At 41.4% G+C, this 15671-nt stretch overlaps 1 protein-coding gene across 2 annotated transcripts; it reads left to right on the top strand.

The window, feature by feature from the left end:
* The first annotated feature begins 20 nt into the window (after window positions 1-20).
* Window positions 21-13708, top strand: si:dkeyp-115e12.6 (centromere protein F). 2 transcript variants are annotated; one of them, XM_018660331.2, is made up of 13 exons: window positions 21-232; window positions 2471-2571; window positions 2777-2954; window positions 3552-3748; window positions 4299-4402; window positions 4716-4765; window positions 5910-6171; window positions 8372-8565; window positions 9159-9284; window positions 9451-9579; window positions 11550-11672; window positions 12699-12834; window positions 13364-13708. In XM_018660331.2, exons 3-13 carry the CDS (start codon window positions 2793-2795, stop codon window positions 13570-13572), a joined length of 1692 nt encoding a protein of 563 aa, XP_018515847.1. In that variant the 5' UTR covers window positions 21-232; window positions 2471-2571; window positions 2777-2792; the 3' UTR covers window positions 13573-13708. The 2 variants fall into 2 exon arrangements, with proteins under 2 accessions (XP_018515847.1, XP_018515846.1); XM_018660330.2 differs by having other exon boundaries at window positions 23-232; window positions 5907-6171.
* The last annotated feature ends 1963 nt before the right edge of the window (window positions 13709-15671 follow it).

Below are 15671 nucleotides of genomic sequence, written 5' to 3'. Positions count from 1 at the left end.
CGTGCCACAACGACTCTGGTTTTGTCTGCTCGTCAGCTGCTCAAGGCGCGCGGCATTTCGTATCAGATATGAGAAACTGTCAGTTAATGTCAGTCGTTAATGTCGGTTGTGTTCGTGGCGACGCTGTTGTAAGTGAGGACCTGGACTCTGTTGTTGCTGTAAACGGCGGTATCAGAGCACCGTCACCGTCACCGGCGGCTGGCAGCTCTTTGTAACTCTCTCTGAGTGAGCGGTAAGTAGCTTTAGTGCGTGGTTAGCCTGTAGCATCGTGGCTAGGTTTAGCTGTCAGTCACCGGCCGCTGGTGGACCAAAACACCAACGACCGGTAGACAAGTCTGTGGTAGTTGGTGAGGACACGCTTCTGTCTCACTGTCTGACTCTGTTCATGGTGGATGTTTAAGTCACACTGAACTTTTTCTTGTGTGGAGGTTGTGAGTTGTCTCCTGTTGTGTTTGAACCTCGTGATCAGCCGTTGGCTCAGCACAGGCCAGTGTCCAACCTCTGGATCTCTGCCTCCTCTCCACATCTACAAACTCTGTCCTGAACCACTTCATCCTGCCCTGCTTTACTTCATCCTGCTCTCAACTACTTCATCAGTATCTAATAAGAAGGGACTTTCAGTTTTTGTAGTTTGCTGAAAGTGGAGAGAAGTCGATGATAATGATGATACCAGAGCCAGTGCAGCAAAATTAAATCTAAAGACTAATGTAATCTCATGAAATAACATGAATACAGCTGCAACTAATGCCACTGATATTTTCATTTCCAACTTATCTTAGATGCTTTCTTGTTTTCTTTGTTAAATGTTAGAGATATAGTGAGAGCAAAACTTAAAGATAATCATGACAAAGAAAGCAGCAAATCATCACATTTGAGAAGCTAGAACCAGAACATGTTTGGCAGTTCTGCTAGAAAAATTAGTTATTTTTATTTTCAGTTATCAAAATAGTTGATGTTTACTTTTCTTTGGATCCACCAATGGATTAATCAATTCATCATCGTAGCTTTACTAAATAGGCTGCGTCCTTTATTTATGGAGGTGTCAGATCCTCTTACCTTAAAGTGTCAGATAGATAGTTTTCTTAAATACTGTGCAAATCTTAACATGTTTTATGTTTTAATCCATCAATGTTGGCATCTTGGGCCATGTCATACAGTTATTGCCTTTTATAATGTAGTTATTTTGGGTGTCTATAAAAACATCTACTATGTCTGTTGTGTATATGATTCTTTTTGTCTCCCTCTTGATAAACGATTGTCGACTGTGGAGCCATCAGAGACAAGGATGGTAACAGGTGCAGGACTTTCTTCTGTCCCTGTAAAAGTCTCATATGTTATGATTTTTAATAGTTAAGAATGTCATAAATAAACCAAACTAGAGCTGAAAGGATTAGTTGATGACAGGAAGGTAATTTGGTAATCAATTAATTATTTAAGTCAGTTATTCAGGAAGAATACCAGAAATTATCTGGTCCAGTTTTGGTCTGTTACTCAGACAACATAACCAGTTTCAAGATGTGGTTTTGGGCTCTGGGAGATTGTGACAGAGATTTTTTTCACTCCGAACTATAGCTTTATAAATTCTGTAATTTGTTGACATGAAAACAATAGATAGTCACTGCCCTGAATCAAAACCAAATGCTGCTTTTTTGCAGCCAAGTGCGGCTTTTTAACCAGCATCTTGTCCTCATTAATGCAAGGCTTAACACGTCAACTGAAATCACACACACTAACTTGGAAGAAGTCCCTGCACAGGAGTGCTATCGTGCAGTCTTTGTAGCCATTCTGAGTGTTACATGAGGTGTTTGTGGCACTAATAGGTCTGTCAGTTCAGTTGACTGTCTCTACTATTCTTTGTTTTCAGAAGCAGGTAAACACAGTGACACAAACTATGAGAAGCTATGACACAAATTATCTGACTGCAGTGATGGTGTTAATAGCCTTGAGGCTGGAGTGCATGTCAAAACCAAGAGCTGCATTACCCTCTACATGTTTGGTTGCACCGTCATTTTAAATCAGGCTTTTCTTCATTCCGACTCTCACTTTTAACACTGCTCATGTGTGCATGTGCATATATGTGTTGTTTACCCATATATGTATATATACAGTGCTGGTAAATGCAGTGTTTGTAGATGTGATGCATTTTGAGCAAAAATATGATGTTTTATGTGAACATGTAACTGTTGTTGCAGAAGTTTGAAAGAGAAGGGAATCATTTTCAGCTTGAAGTGCAGCTGGAACATTGTAGGCGGCCTGTGTTGGAAAACACTGAGTCACAGCTGCCCAGCGGTGACAACCAGCGTCTCCCTGAGGGATCAAAGCCTTAGCAACATAACATATTCAAGACAGGACACGAAGCCAGAGGCACAGATGATTGAAACGTGTTTAGAAACATGTAGTATGGATTGGATCCTCTGTCACAACATACCTGCTTCTTATTTAACAGACTTATACTTCCTCTTTGTTTCAGACTGTGTGTGTGTGTTGCTGGTTTCTTCACCCCAGCTACTGACTACTCCCATGACTCCAGGAACTGGCTGATTCTGGATCTGTCAAGCAGGAATAGGACAGGTCAGCTGGCACACTGTCTTACGGATGCCAAACATAATTATCCACCCACAGTTCTCAGAAACCAAGTGGCCTTTAAGAATAGAAATGAAATGTTTCCTCCAGGGTGTCTTAAAATGCAGGAAGACAAAAAAAATCCTGAAGTAAAAGTGAACTTGTATTTGAGTTTTTGTGCTGCCGTTGATGATGATTCTCCCACTCTGTGAAGGCCGAGGCAGACAGGGATGAGTTGGGCTGAGGAAGACTGGACGGTGGGGCTGTCTGGACGGGTCCTGCAAAAGGTGAAGGAGCTGCAGGTCCATCAGGAGCGACTGTCGAGAGAGAACAAACAGAAACAGCTGCAGCTCGACAACATCCACACCAGCCTCGAAAAACAGACTGTGAAGGTACAAGCAGCCATGTTGGTTTATGGTTGTCACTCATGTGTTGCTGTTCTCCATAAAAGTAATGAGTATGACAGATAACATACATAACGTAATATTAGTAAAGTCACAGTTCTTACTGCTGCTGAGAAAAAGTGAGGTGTTGAGCTCAATAGTGTGATGGATTTAGATAGACTTGGGGAAGTTCAGTTTATAAGGCAACCAACTAATTTAAGATTTCAGAGTTGGTTGTCAGTCCTGTTCTTGTGATGGTGGACCGAGAGCCACATCCCAGTCTCAGTACAAAAAAATACATACATTACATGTGTTAATACAACACTGTCGTCATGTTTGGTGTGACCTACAGTCAGCTATTTTTCTCCATTTTACAACTAGTCAGCAGAGGATGGTAACAGCTATATCAGCAATCAGTTTTAACTTTTAAAAAGCAGTTGAAAAAGGCAAACTTTTATAAATAACCTTGAGTTGTCTAAATATTTGATAACCTGTATAATTCAGCCATACATTGTCACAGTTAGTCATCTCTAGCAGGACTATTTGTAATCCTTACATATGTACCTACCTTCTCCTCTCCTCTTTCTCCTCCCCTCTGCTGAGTAGTATGAGGAGGTGCGTGGGGAGCTCCAGTCTGCGCAGAGAGAGCTCCAGAATGTTCGCGAGGAGGCCAAGGCGGCGGTGATCGGCAGGGAGCGCCTGACCCAGGAGCTTCAGACCAAGCAGGCCCAAGTATGCTCGTTGGAGGGCCAGCTGGATGCTACTCGCACCAACAACAACAAACTTACCCAGGAGGTGAAAAGGTGAGTGACACTGGAAATCTTCAGGGACAATGAACTTTTGTTTGCATTAAGAATATTTTGTATCTAAAATGAGAGTTGGCAGTAAAATAGGATTTAGTAATAAACTACTAATACTCAATATTGAACATTTATGTCAGATAATACTGAAAGAATTGTATCTTATAGCTATATACAGCATCAAAAATCAGAGGATAGTCAGTTGATGATTGATGATGTCCAATAAATCCAAAACTGTTATAGCAGCAAAGGAACAGATGCATCGGCAGTATAAAACTGAGTAACTCCCTAATGTAAAACAAAAGTTTGTGTTAAACTGAGGCTAAGGTGTGCAGACTAACGTTCATAGACACCAATAAAAATGTCCCGTTGTTGTCTTTTATTATCTTTCCTGGTACTCTGACAGCTGACAGTCTGATAGTCATTCCCATTGGTTAATAAAGGCCAGTGGTGCCATATTATCAGGCAAATCATTCATCTCCTCCTGAGCTTTCCTCTGTCTTTGGCTTACACCGAACTCCCTCCCTCTGTTTCTCCTTCATCTCTCTGGCAGGTTGGAGGCAGAGCTGGAGAAGCTGCAGAACAGCAGCCGGTCAGCAGATACCACTCTGTTTTCTACTCCCTGCTGGAATACAACCTCACCCTGGGAACAAAATGGTACAGTCCTGTAACCTTATGACTTCCACGTTTATTCTTTCTGATTGTTTTGTCCATATCTTATCATTAAGGCACTGTATATTTTAGAAAATTAAACGGAAAGCCACATGACTCCCAAGTGAACAGTGAGGTTGTAAACCAGCTCCCTCGGCCCCCAATCCTTTCCCAACTGGTCACTCTCTGGGGACTGTTATATTTCTCTTTGCGCTCTTGTCAGTTAACCACTTGAGTTATTTGCTGCTGTCGTTGCTGTTCAGCTGTGGTGACTGGTTTTAGGTTGTAATAATCCATATGTTGTGTTTTCGGCGTTTAGGGAGCAGAAAGGAGGAGAGGCAAGATGAGAGCCGGGCACTTCACATCCGAGTAAGTACCAGTATGTTCCTATATTGAGCTATGCAGATTCAGGACAATGTGGGTTTTAGCTTGAAGTTGTTGTCTGACTGTAGCTCATGTCATGTCTGACAGAACGTCCTTTCTTCTTTCTTTTGTTTTTTCTTTTTCCTCTTTCTTCCACTGACTGACTCATCATTTAAAATCAGTGCTGTTATTATGGCTTCTTGTTAAACAGCAAGGTACAAATTCTTCAGTGAGTCAGGTCAAAGGATAAGGCTGATATTAACCTTGTTCTCTTACAGTCAGCAAATCTTATGAAAAGACTAAGAATCCAGAGAGTGTGTTTTTTTTTTTCTTGTCTCCTAACCCAAGCTCATATTTGTACTTCAGATGTAAGTCTTAAAAAATGATCACAAATATACATTTATTCTTAAAAAAGGCTAAATTATTTCCTAAAGAAGCTTTGCACTGCAGTGTTTAGGGAATATTAAAGATGAGTAAAGAATGTACTTGTTAGGGACTATTTCTTTGGTGCACTAGTGGTTCAGTAGCAGAACTGTGTATGTGGGATGGACTTAAAATAAACTACAGTGCCCTTGTTAATCGTAATTAAGGAACATGTCATCTAGTGCAATGATGTGGCTCAGTCAGTGTTTTTAATAGTTAATGTAGGTCTATGGAATAGAGAAAAACGCTACATCTGGCTTTAGCTACACAGATAGTATTTTTAGGAGTGTCAAATTATTTCTGTTTTTTGTCTTTTAATGGCATTAATTTACATTAAGAACTTTTTAAATTTAAAGACAAGTTCTGCTAAACTCATAATGTACCTGTTTGTTTACAGGTAAGAAAGAAATAGGGAGAAGTTTTAACTGTAACTCCTCACACCTGATCTGTGACTTTTCTCTCAGCTGTTTAATTATCACAGATGTGCCACAGGGCTGTATAAAGTCAATAATAGATAATAAAAACTCAACTAACTAACTAATTTATTATCCTTAATGAACCTAATACGAATGAGTCATTCTTGAATAAAGCCAAAAAGGAAGAGCTTAAACCATGCATCCCTATTGTTTATAAATTCTGTGATAATATTCTTCCTGTTTGACGTCTTGTTCAGGCTCCAGTCCACTTTTTTCCTTTTTGTCTAATCCCTCTCTCCTCCTTTCAGCAGCGGCTCCAGTTCTCAGACGTGCCCTCAGCTTCACTGCAACGACCACAACACAAGAGCACACCCCACCGCCACCCCTCCGACCAGTCGGAGTCATTCTCTACTCCCTTGGCTGCGTTTCCGTGGGAACGGGATGACTCGAGACCAGCAAGCAGGAGGCAATCCCCGTCCTCTCCCCAGACGCCCTGCACTGGTGTCATCAGTCAAGGCCAGTCGGAGCTGGGGGTTTGCGGGAAGGAGAAGGACCACAGGATGGAGACAGACAGTGAGTGTGGATGTCAGATGATCACCGTGGTTACATGGCACAACTGGAGTTTGCCCATTTGCAGTTTGAAAATATACACACGTACAGCTCAGCCTGGCAGCCTGTCTCTTAAAGCAGGATTAACAGAGTTAGCTGGATAACTGTACGAAGTTAGACTGTGACATAGGAAATAGAAAAGGTTGTGGTTTTCCTCAGTGTTGTTGGGAGCTGCAACACTTTGGCAATTAACTGATTTTGGACTTTTGATCATCAGTAATTGTTTAAGTCATTTTTCAAGCATAAATGCCAAAAAATTGGATAGTTTTATGCTTTATCCATTTAACTCAGTAATCCTGCTTTGTGACTGACTGTTGATTTTAGAATTTAGCCTTACATCTGGTTCTGATACGGGGTTTTACTGATGTCAATACAAACACTGTCAGTACACAAAGGTCTTCAGATGCTGTTTACAACGGTCAACATTGTTGACCAACCTTATGTCAATAGGAAGGTTGTTCTAGAGCCTCAGGGCCACAGCAGCAAAAGCTCCATCACAGCTGGTCTTGATTTTTGACTGAGAGATGAACAGCAAGCTCTGGTCAAAATCATTTAGTGCTGACTATTGCTTATTAGCCAAAGTGTTTCTCGAAACATAGACTTCCTTACCCTGTCTGTGGGTCTCATTCCTAAGGCTATTTGTCAATCTTTGTAAATAAGGCCAAAATAATGATGAAGTTAGTGTTAGCTTAGTTTCCAACTCTATTCAGACTAACTGAGCAAAATCAGTGTAAGTTATGCAATGTTATCATCATGAATCTCATGTACTCTGTATAACCTCAGCAATGCTTGTTATATAAGAGGCTGTGTAGAAATCACAGGAAGACTCCTCCGCCTGCTCCCAGGCCAGCTTCATGAAGCAGAGTGGCTCTTAGTATGCCTTGTAACTGTGATATAACACTCCTCTTTCTCCCAGCTCCACTGTGTGTGTGTGTTTGCTCAGGAGAGGAAGGGGACAATTCATTGTGAAACAATAAATGCTTCTTTTAGCTGCTGGGACACAGGGGGAGGGTGCAGTGCTATGTTTACATTAGGTTTGCTTTTTTCCTGGTTTTTGCTGCTGTGTTTTTTGCTATGCTCCTGTTCACTGTGATATTTTAAGTTGCACATATATACATGTTCCAGGATTTTATTCAGATTTGCATCTTAATTGGGTCGCATGATAAATGTTAAAATAACAGTATTTTATTATTGATTATTAGCTTACAGTTGCATCTCTGAAAGTCAAATATACACTAATATAGATTTTACAATTGATGGAGAAAAAAAAGAAAGAAAAAAAAAGCATTACTAAACATGCATTTTGTTTAGTTATACTTTATTGTGGAGCAGCTCTTAAGTTAAAAATGTCGAACAGTGTGAAAATTAAGGGTCAGGAAAAAAATACTGGACACCATATTGGACAGAGAGAGAATCGATTTCATCCCTGGCTTTGCAAACCAGCAGCCTGACATCCACAGGCTTCATACAGAGAGACAACAGCTGTGGCTGTCACTGAGCCGGTCTGTATGGATTGACCTCATTTGTGAAGACCCCAACAGTGTGTTGCTGCTGTGTTGCTGCCTGTTAGTGGTCAGCTGTAAGGAATACTTACTGATAATGTGAATGCTCATTCTGAGAAAGAAAATGGTTAACAATATGTTGTCCAAGTATTTCGTCTCCCCTGTCATCCTGGTCATCCTCCACCCACTAAGCCATCTTTCACCCATTTAAAGTTGAAGCATTGGCTTCCTCTTGAAGAAGGCGGGGAGTCATGCAAACTGTATATAATTAGTAATAAATAATGTTAAACCTTTCACAAGCACAGCTGCGCTCTTTTACATCCTTAGAAGATGAGAAGATGTCGTGAGTTGTGTTCTTTTTATTCTGCAGTAACAGGACTGTTTGTGTATCACGCCCACGCTGAGATTAATACAACACAGATTTAAAAGCTGTGTAGGTGAAATGTGTTCACCAACATTGCATTTAATACTCATAATTGGACCTCATGTCCCTCAAGGATTGATTTCCTGTTGCTACTTTTCTTAGTTCCCCCACTGGTTCTCCACTGATGGTTTCAAAATACTTATGAAGTGTTTCATTTTGGTTTTTCAGATTTGTCTTAGTGGTAAATTTAAAAGGTATTAACCAGTATGACTCTGTGTGTGTTTGTTCCATACCCAAGAATCTTTATCAGAAATGCGGAGTCGTGTGTCTCGTCTGGAGGAGGAGCTGTCCGTGAAGGCCGGGACCTTAAAGTCGATTCAGAGCGAAATGGTGCAGAGCAAGAAGGAGCTTGCCGCCAGGGAGCTCAGCCTGCAGAAAGCTAGAGATGAGCTCAGCCTGGTTCACACACGCATCACCCAGGAGAGCGAACGGGTAAAAACACTACTACTTACTGATGCTGCCGGGGGTGGAACTACTACTACTGAAAACAAATAACAAATGTGCTCTCCTGTGATTGTCATAAAATAGGTGTTGGCCTCATTTGTCAAAACATTTCTCTTTGACCTCTCTGAAAATGACAATACACTGGGAATATTTTACTTGTGATATAATCTGTTCTTATCATCAGGGACTGTGAATATGTTGAGCCCTTGTTCTGTTTGTGCTGTAAAACAATCCAGCTGATATTCTGTGAAATGAATGTACAATGGCAAAGAGAGACTGGGAGAGACAGCCAGCTCTCCCATTCATTGTCTCATTTGCTGGTGACTACCTAAGCTCTTGAAATGTTAATGTTTTCCTGATGTTGGAATGTCAATGCAGAACCTTTATCAGCATTACAAAGTACAAAGATACAATGCATTACAACAACAAAACAAATGTGTTTGTTGTGTTTATCACACAAAAACAAGTTGATAAAACATTTAGTTACTCTACAGTAATTGCAATATCTGTAGCAAGGTACACACTTGGCTGAAGTTTGTCTCATTATTAATATTAAAAAGTTTCATGTGTTTGTGTTGCAGGCATCAGGAGCCGAGCAAAGGCTGAAGCAGCTACAAGAGGAGCTGAAGTGTCAGAGGCAAAATGCAGAGAGCAGCCGACTGCAACACCAGCAGCGCACGAAGGAGATGGAGAAACAACATCAGAGGGTAAGACAGAGATGGATGAATGAGAGACACTTGGCGAAACAACTAAAGGAAGCAAGAGACATTTTCAGATTGCTTTTTGTTCTGTTCCATCTTCAGAAAAGATGAATTTATTCCATGTTAAACTTGAAGATAGATGATCACTTTTAGTTCTGTGTGTTGCCTCCAGGATTTGACTGAGCTTCAGAAGGAGAGGCAGGGTCTAGAGAGGCAGCACCAGCAGGAGGTGAATAAGCTCAACCAGGAGCTTCAGCAGGCCAGGACGCTCCATAATGCCCTGCAGGCCCAGGCTGACAAGGTAAATACACACATAAGGTACAAAATAATACACGTGAACAAGGCAAACAAGCCCTCTAATATGTACTTTTATCCAAATACATTTACCAAGATCAAGCCGTTAAAACAGATTTGTACCAATGCTGGAAACTTACGGTCAAAATGATATTCTGTACACATTGTTTATATTTTGGTTCATATGTCTGCTCTGTTTTTTCAGCTATTTCCTGTTTCTCTTTCCTACTTTCCCCTCTCCTCTCTCCCTCTCTCTTTCTCCTGGGACTTGTATTATTTGTACTGAAGGTCAATAAACTTATCTCACTTCTTCTCCCACGCTTGTCTCTTGCCCTTGTTGTTTTCTCTCACTCTCTGTTTCACTCTCTTGCTCTCTGTGCTTCTGTTTTCTTTTTTGGTTTTGTTTTTTTCTCCCGCCCTCCTCTCCGCTTCGTCCTCCCCTCCTCTCGGTTTCTCTCCAGTGGAAAGGTTGAGCAGCGAAGGTAATGACAGTGTGACGGTGCAGAATGCTTTGGTTAGGGAAGCATGAAACAAACTCATAACTTGTAACTTGTGTGTGAGAGATCGTCAGAGTTCTCATCCAGAGAGGCGTGAAGGCATGACTGCGTTATGAGGGTGAAGAGGGATGGAATATTTGTGTGGAGGAGTGTGTTTGAGGCAGGTTGCATGAATGAGGAGGAGGAGGAGTGTGAGGAGTGTGTTTGTGCTTGAGGACATAGTGTTGTACTTTTTTTTCCTCTCGTTTGGATTTCTTTTACATGAAGAATGCTGTGGTATTATTTTCATCAACAGAACAATAATACAGCTTTAATCTCAGCACATGGGCGAGCCTCTCACATACACGTACAAAAAAATATTTCCATGAGCTTAATTCCTAGACTCACACACTAGATATGGTGTAGAAATTCTTAACAATGGCCATTTATTCTACCCACAGTATCTCTTAAAACCTTACTGTAAGCCCTCTGTAAACCACACGGATGCTATCTTGTTATATCTGATAAGGCGACGGAGAGTAAACACACAATAGAGGCACAGTTTGCGTTGAATGGAATTGCATACAAAATCTGTGACGTTCAGCTGCTGATAGTGCACATTTTATGCCACTCAAGTGGCCAAGTTACACTGCCTTTGTAAACTTTGCACATGTTTCAGTGACAAGTCACCCATAACACCTCAGTAATTCTATAGGTTCTCTCTCAGATATCTGAATGCAGTAATAAAAGCATTGTCAGCAGCAGATCTTTACAGCCCTGAGGAAACATTTGCATAACCCCCCCACCCCCCCAAAAAAACAAAACAAAACAAAAACTGGGAAAACCGGTAATTTCAAAATGGTTTGCTGATTTGGAGAGTTGTTGCAGGAATAAGGTTAAGATTTACACAGTTCCTGCTACTTCTCTTAATAATAATAATGAACTATTCCCAGAGAAAAGTAGTAATCAAAACTATTAATGATTTATAAACATTCCTTTAATTTCTGAATTACTTGTTCTGGACTTATCCATATATACATCAAAGACCAAAACCAGAAACCTCCTTCACTTTAGTGGCAGATTTATGACCATCACAAAAACATTCTCTGAAGTTTATAGCAGTTACCACTGCAAGCTTGATTCTGCTGTAATATGAGTATTACAATTGGATATAATGCTACCTGCATTCTGCTCATGTTCAGAATTTTATATGAGCACTGGTGGGAAGCCGATCAGCTTGTTGAGTCTTCATTAGTTTCCCCTGAGAGCTAAACAATACATTAGATGAAGCTTGTGCTCGCTATTGATCACTGATTTGTCTTCTGCTTCCCATTCCCTTCGCTGGTCCTGATTTCTATACCTACAACAACAGACGTTTATTTCTTCTTCGTTGTTTTCACCCCCTAACTTGATCTTTTTTTTTCTCATATCTTTTACCCTCCAGTTGTATTTGATTTTATTTGTTTTTTATCAGGTGTTGAGTCATAATATTCTTTATCAGCTGTCTCTGCAGAAACAAGCACTGGACAAAGAGTTGGACACATTGAAAGAGAAGCTGAAGTGGACGGAGGGACAGCTGAAGGAGAGCCAGAAGAAAGAGGCACAGATGCAAGCAAAACTGACGGTATTACACACACACATGCTAGTGATGGTCTAGAGACTGGTGAGTCAGGGTCTGCATGCATCAATTATTCATTAGGTGAGCAGTGGGTATATAATCAACCCTGTGAATTTTTAAAAATCATCTTGATGTGCCATATGTCAGGTGAAATATAAATAAATGATAAATTATAACTTTATCTTCCAGCTGCATTATCATGTTTTAATAAAGGTGCAGCATTAGAGAGAATTTCAGAGCTAAACAGATGAGTTGCCTAATTTTAGTTTTAGTTTTTTAGTTATTAAACTGTCTTTGCTACCAGTAACTAATGAAATGTAAAGAATGAACTTTATATCCTACTGTATTTAAAAAAAACTCAACTGTAAAGTAGAGAATCTGGATGGTGAACTACTGAAGTTGCTTATCAGCAAAGCTAGTGTCCTTATACATCAGAAAGCTTTTGCTAAAATGTTACATTAAAACACCAGACCAAAGGTTGATACAGCTGCACTGCAGGGGAAGTTTAACTCTCCAGACTTGTTTGTGTGTGGCAGCTGATAACAGGTATACCAGCTTTCAGCATCAGCACTAAGGCTGCCTTTATCTGTGGCTTGTTTGTCTGTGGTTTATTGCTATTGTGACACCGTGCCCTGTTTATATGTAGCTCTCAATACATAGCTCTTCAACAGTCATTCCTTATCTGAAAGTCCTGCTACATAAATACAAACATTACAAGTGCAAATATCAAAATGAGTCTGTTGGCAAATTGGTGCGTTTTTCTAATGACCAACCACAAGTGTGAGAAATTAAAATGTCTTATTTAGAAGAAACACTTGAATACAATCAGACGTAGATGCTTTAAAGTTAATCTATAACATTTACTATCTGCACAACATCTCAGAGGCCATTTTATATTCATAATAAAGTTTCAGCTGAGAACGGCTCCAACTTATCTGAACACTGTACAACCACTGAATGAATTCAGTCCCTATGGTGGAGAATTTGATTGTGCTTAATCCACCTCATTTGTATTTTTCATCCTCTCATTAGGAAGTGGTGCGCGAGGCAGAGGGTGTGGCAGTGAGTCTGGAGCAGAGCAGGAAGAAAGAGCGAGGTCTAGAGGAGGAGGGGAGGAGACTGGCAGAGGAGCGGGCCGACGCCCTGCGTCTCCTCAAGGAACTGCAGGGTGAGGAGGGAGCTGTGGGTGGGAGATGGGACAAAATCCATCAGTCACTGGATATAGACTGATTATAATTATGCTAATTTGATATGTTATTGAAGTTGACATCTTGTAGAGAGATTTTCTTGTCTCTTTTCTCCCTCCAATGGGAGGTCAGGAGATGGTGCAGTGTCTTGCCTGAAGACTACAGTAGGACAAGTAATTGTCCACACAGGGGCTTGAACCAGTGCCACCCTGCTGATTTATTTATAATTTAGTAAAGGGACAAAAAAAATGATGGGCATTCATTATTCAGGTGGATGAGTCCCAGTGTCTAAGTCGTTGACATTCATGTTTGCTTTACAGTGCTGCCCCCTGCTGGTCATTGATACATCATTATTTTCTCAAATCAAAGTACAATCAACTGTTCCATTAATGCAAGCTCCTGCTCTTTCTTAAGTGCTTTTCCTCTAGGCTTTTATTTCTCAGTTCTTGTGTGGTCTGCTAAAAATAATCTTTTATTCCACTGTTTGTATCTCTTCCCTTTTGACTCCAGAACAAAAAGCTGCCCCAGCAACCCCTCTACAACCTGTGCAGTTTTGCCCTGTTGGGCAGAGTTTCCCTCCTCAGCCTTCTTCCACTCATTCGCGGCCATCACCTCACACCAAGAGACGTGCTGCTGCCTGTCCGAGCCGAGCAGAAGAAGGAAGAGGAGGGGCACGAGAAGGAGAGGAGGGCAGACAATACAACATCTTACCCTCCTGACAGAGAGCCAGGAGAAGGCATCGATTCTGAGCACATCACTGTTCTCATCTCCACAGACTCTGAGAGTTCACGAAGGGGAGGACACAGAAGAAAAAGTAATGAGGAGGAGAACTCAAGTAGGAATGAGGTGATGGAGTGTGACAGCTCTGGGACAAACAAGAAAACCACGTTTGATCAAGCCCTCTCTACTTTTTCTCACTCTGCTGCTGGTGTACCCACCAGCACCTCTGTGGATGGTGATCACTGTAGTTTGATGCTTTCTGCTGAAGAGACACCTTCTCTCAAGCCTGAGCAGGCCAACGTCTCTGAAGACGTCCAGAAGGAGAATGCTATGCTGCGTTCAGAGATAAAAGATGTGCGCGAAGAACTCCAGAAACGACTGGAGGACCTGGAGGCCCAGCGACGGGCCGAGGCAGAGGCCAGGACCCGTCTCAAACAGCTCAGCCGCAAACACTCCAGCCAAGCTGTGGAGAAGGAGGAGCTGGAGAAGGAGTGGAGGGCACAGCTGGAGAGCGAGAGGGCTGAGACAGAAAGGTTGAGGAAGGCCATGGCTGCTTTGGAGACAGAAATGAAGAGCAGAAGGGAGGAAAGAGAAAAGAAGGAGAGAGAGGAGCAGGAGGAGGAGAAGAACAAAGCACTAGAAGACAGAGAGAGTGAAATGATAGAGCTTAATATCCAGCTGAAGAAGCAGCTAGCAGAGGTAAAAGCACAGCTGGTTTTAGAACGAGAAGAGAGACAGAGAGAGGAAGAGAAGAGGAACCAAATAACAAACACAGACATAGATGAAAAGAAGGAGCTGAACACAAAACTGGCAGAACTTAAAGCTGAATTGGAAGAACTAAAGCGCAGCAGAAACGACGAGTCACTGGAAGAGGAGAAACTCTCAGTTGCTAACAGTCCGCTGACATACCTGACTCTCCGTGATGATGAGCTCAACTCCAACATTGTTCATGATGACAACAAACCCCTTCCTTCTCCAGAGCAGCACCTCCTCTTCTGCCAGTCCACCAACCAACTCAACATGCTTGTGTCTCAGGCAACAGCAGATCTCATTCAGGAAGAACAAACAGAGACTGAACCTGAATGCTCACCTCTGTCAGATGAGGGGCAAACTGTTAAAGTGGCCTCTGACCTCAAAGACACCAGACAAAACTATCTGGGAGTGTCTTCCCTGTCAGACCAGAGAGAAACACCCTCTCACCTCCAGGAATGTGAGTCTGTCCCCTCAGATTTGGCAAAAGAGGTGGAGCGCCTGCAGAGGGAGAATGCAAAGGAGACACAACGTGCAAACCAGTACCAGGTTAAACTAGAGGCCCTGCAGAAGCAGGTAAACAATTGTGGATATATATTTATGTATTAATGTTAATGTGATGTTTGTCCAGCCTCAGTAAAACATTTCATGTTGATAAGATACAAAGACAACTATTTTATATACAAAAATCATAACACTTGGACAGTGTGTAGTCAGCTCACAAAGAGGTTATCAAATATATACATTATATATATTATCAAGTATATAATACCAAATATAAAATGTCTGTTCTTTTCAAGTGTTCTACAAAACCACACTGCACATGTATAATTGGATGCCTGTCACTGTCAAATTACATATAGTTCAAAAAGCCAATAGCTGATGGAATAAAAGGCCTCATATATGTGTTAGTGCTCAGTGGAAACAAATGAAACTCTTTGTGTAAACAGCACTGGGAGTCTGTTAAGATGACCTGAGCTTTCTCTGTGGCCCTGACTTCATACCAGTGGCAAAGATCATTTAAATTTACACCAGTGGCTCATGTACAGTTTTTACCAGCAGGCTTTTGGTTTTTAGACTGACATTATATATCCTTTATATATCGAATAAAGGAGGGATGTAACAGAGTTTTCTCAAGAAGACCAAGCTTTGGTTTGCTTTTTTAAATAATATGATTTGTACTGTGCAGCTGTAAACACAGTGATGTACAGGGTGTGGTGGTTTATAACCATTTTTTTTCTCTCTCTTCTGCTGTTTTTAATCCTTTTTTTCCTTCTTTTTCTCAGGTGACACGTCAGACCCAGCAGCTGACCATGGCCTTTGAGAGGCAGAGTCAGCACATCTCAGG

The sequence above is a fragment of the Lates calcarifer genome, linkage group LG8 (assembly GCF_001640805.2).
Source record: "Lates calcarifer isolate ASB-BC8 linkage group LG8, TLL_Latcal_v3, whole genome shotgun sequence".
Classification (NCBI taxonomy): Eukaryota; Metazoa; Chordata; class Actinopteri; family Centropomidae; genus Lates; species Lates calcarifer.
The sequence above is the reverse complement of the archived record's forward strand: the minus strand, read 5'-3'. Positions and strand labels throughout refer to the sequence as shown.

Excerpts from the sequence above, each read along its gene's own strand:
- si:dkeyp-115e12.6 (XM_018660330.2), top strand. The coding sequence starts at position 2,793 with ATGAGTTGGGCTGAGGAAGACTGGACGGTGGGGCTGTCTGGACGGGTC. Across the intron at positions 4,766-5,906 it reads GCCGGGCACTTCACATCCGA|CAGCGGCTCCAGTTCTCAGA; the intron begins GTAAGTACCAGT and ends TCCTCCTTTCAG. Across the intron at positions 9,580-11,549 it reads TGCAGGCCCAGGCTGACAAG|CTGTCTCTGCAGAAACAAGC; the intron begins GTAAATACACAC and ends ATTCTTTATCAG.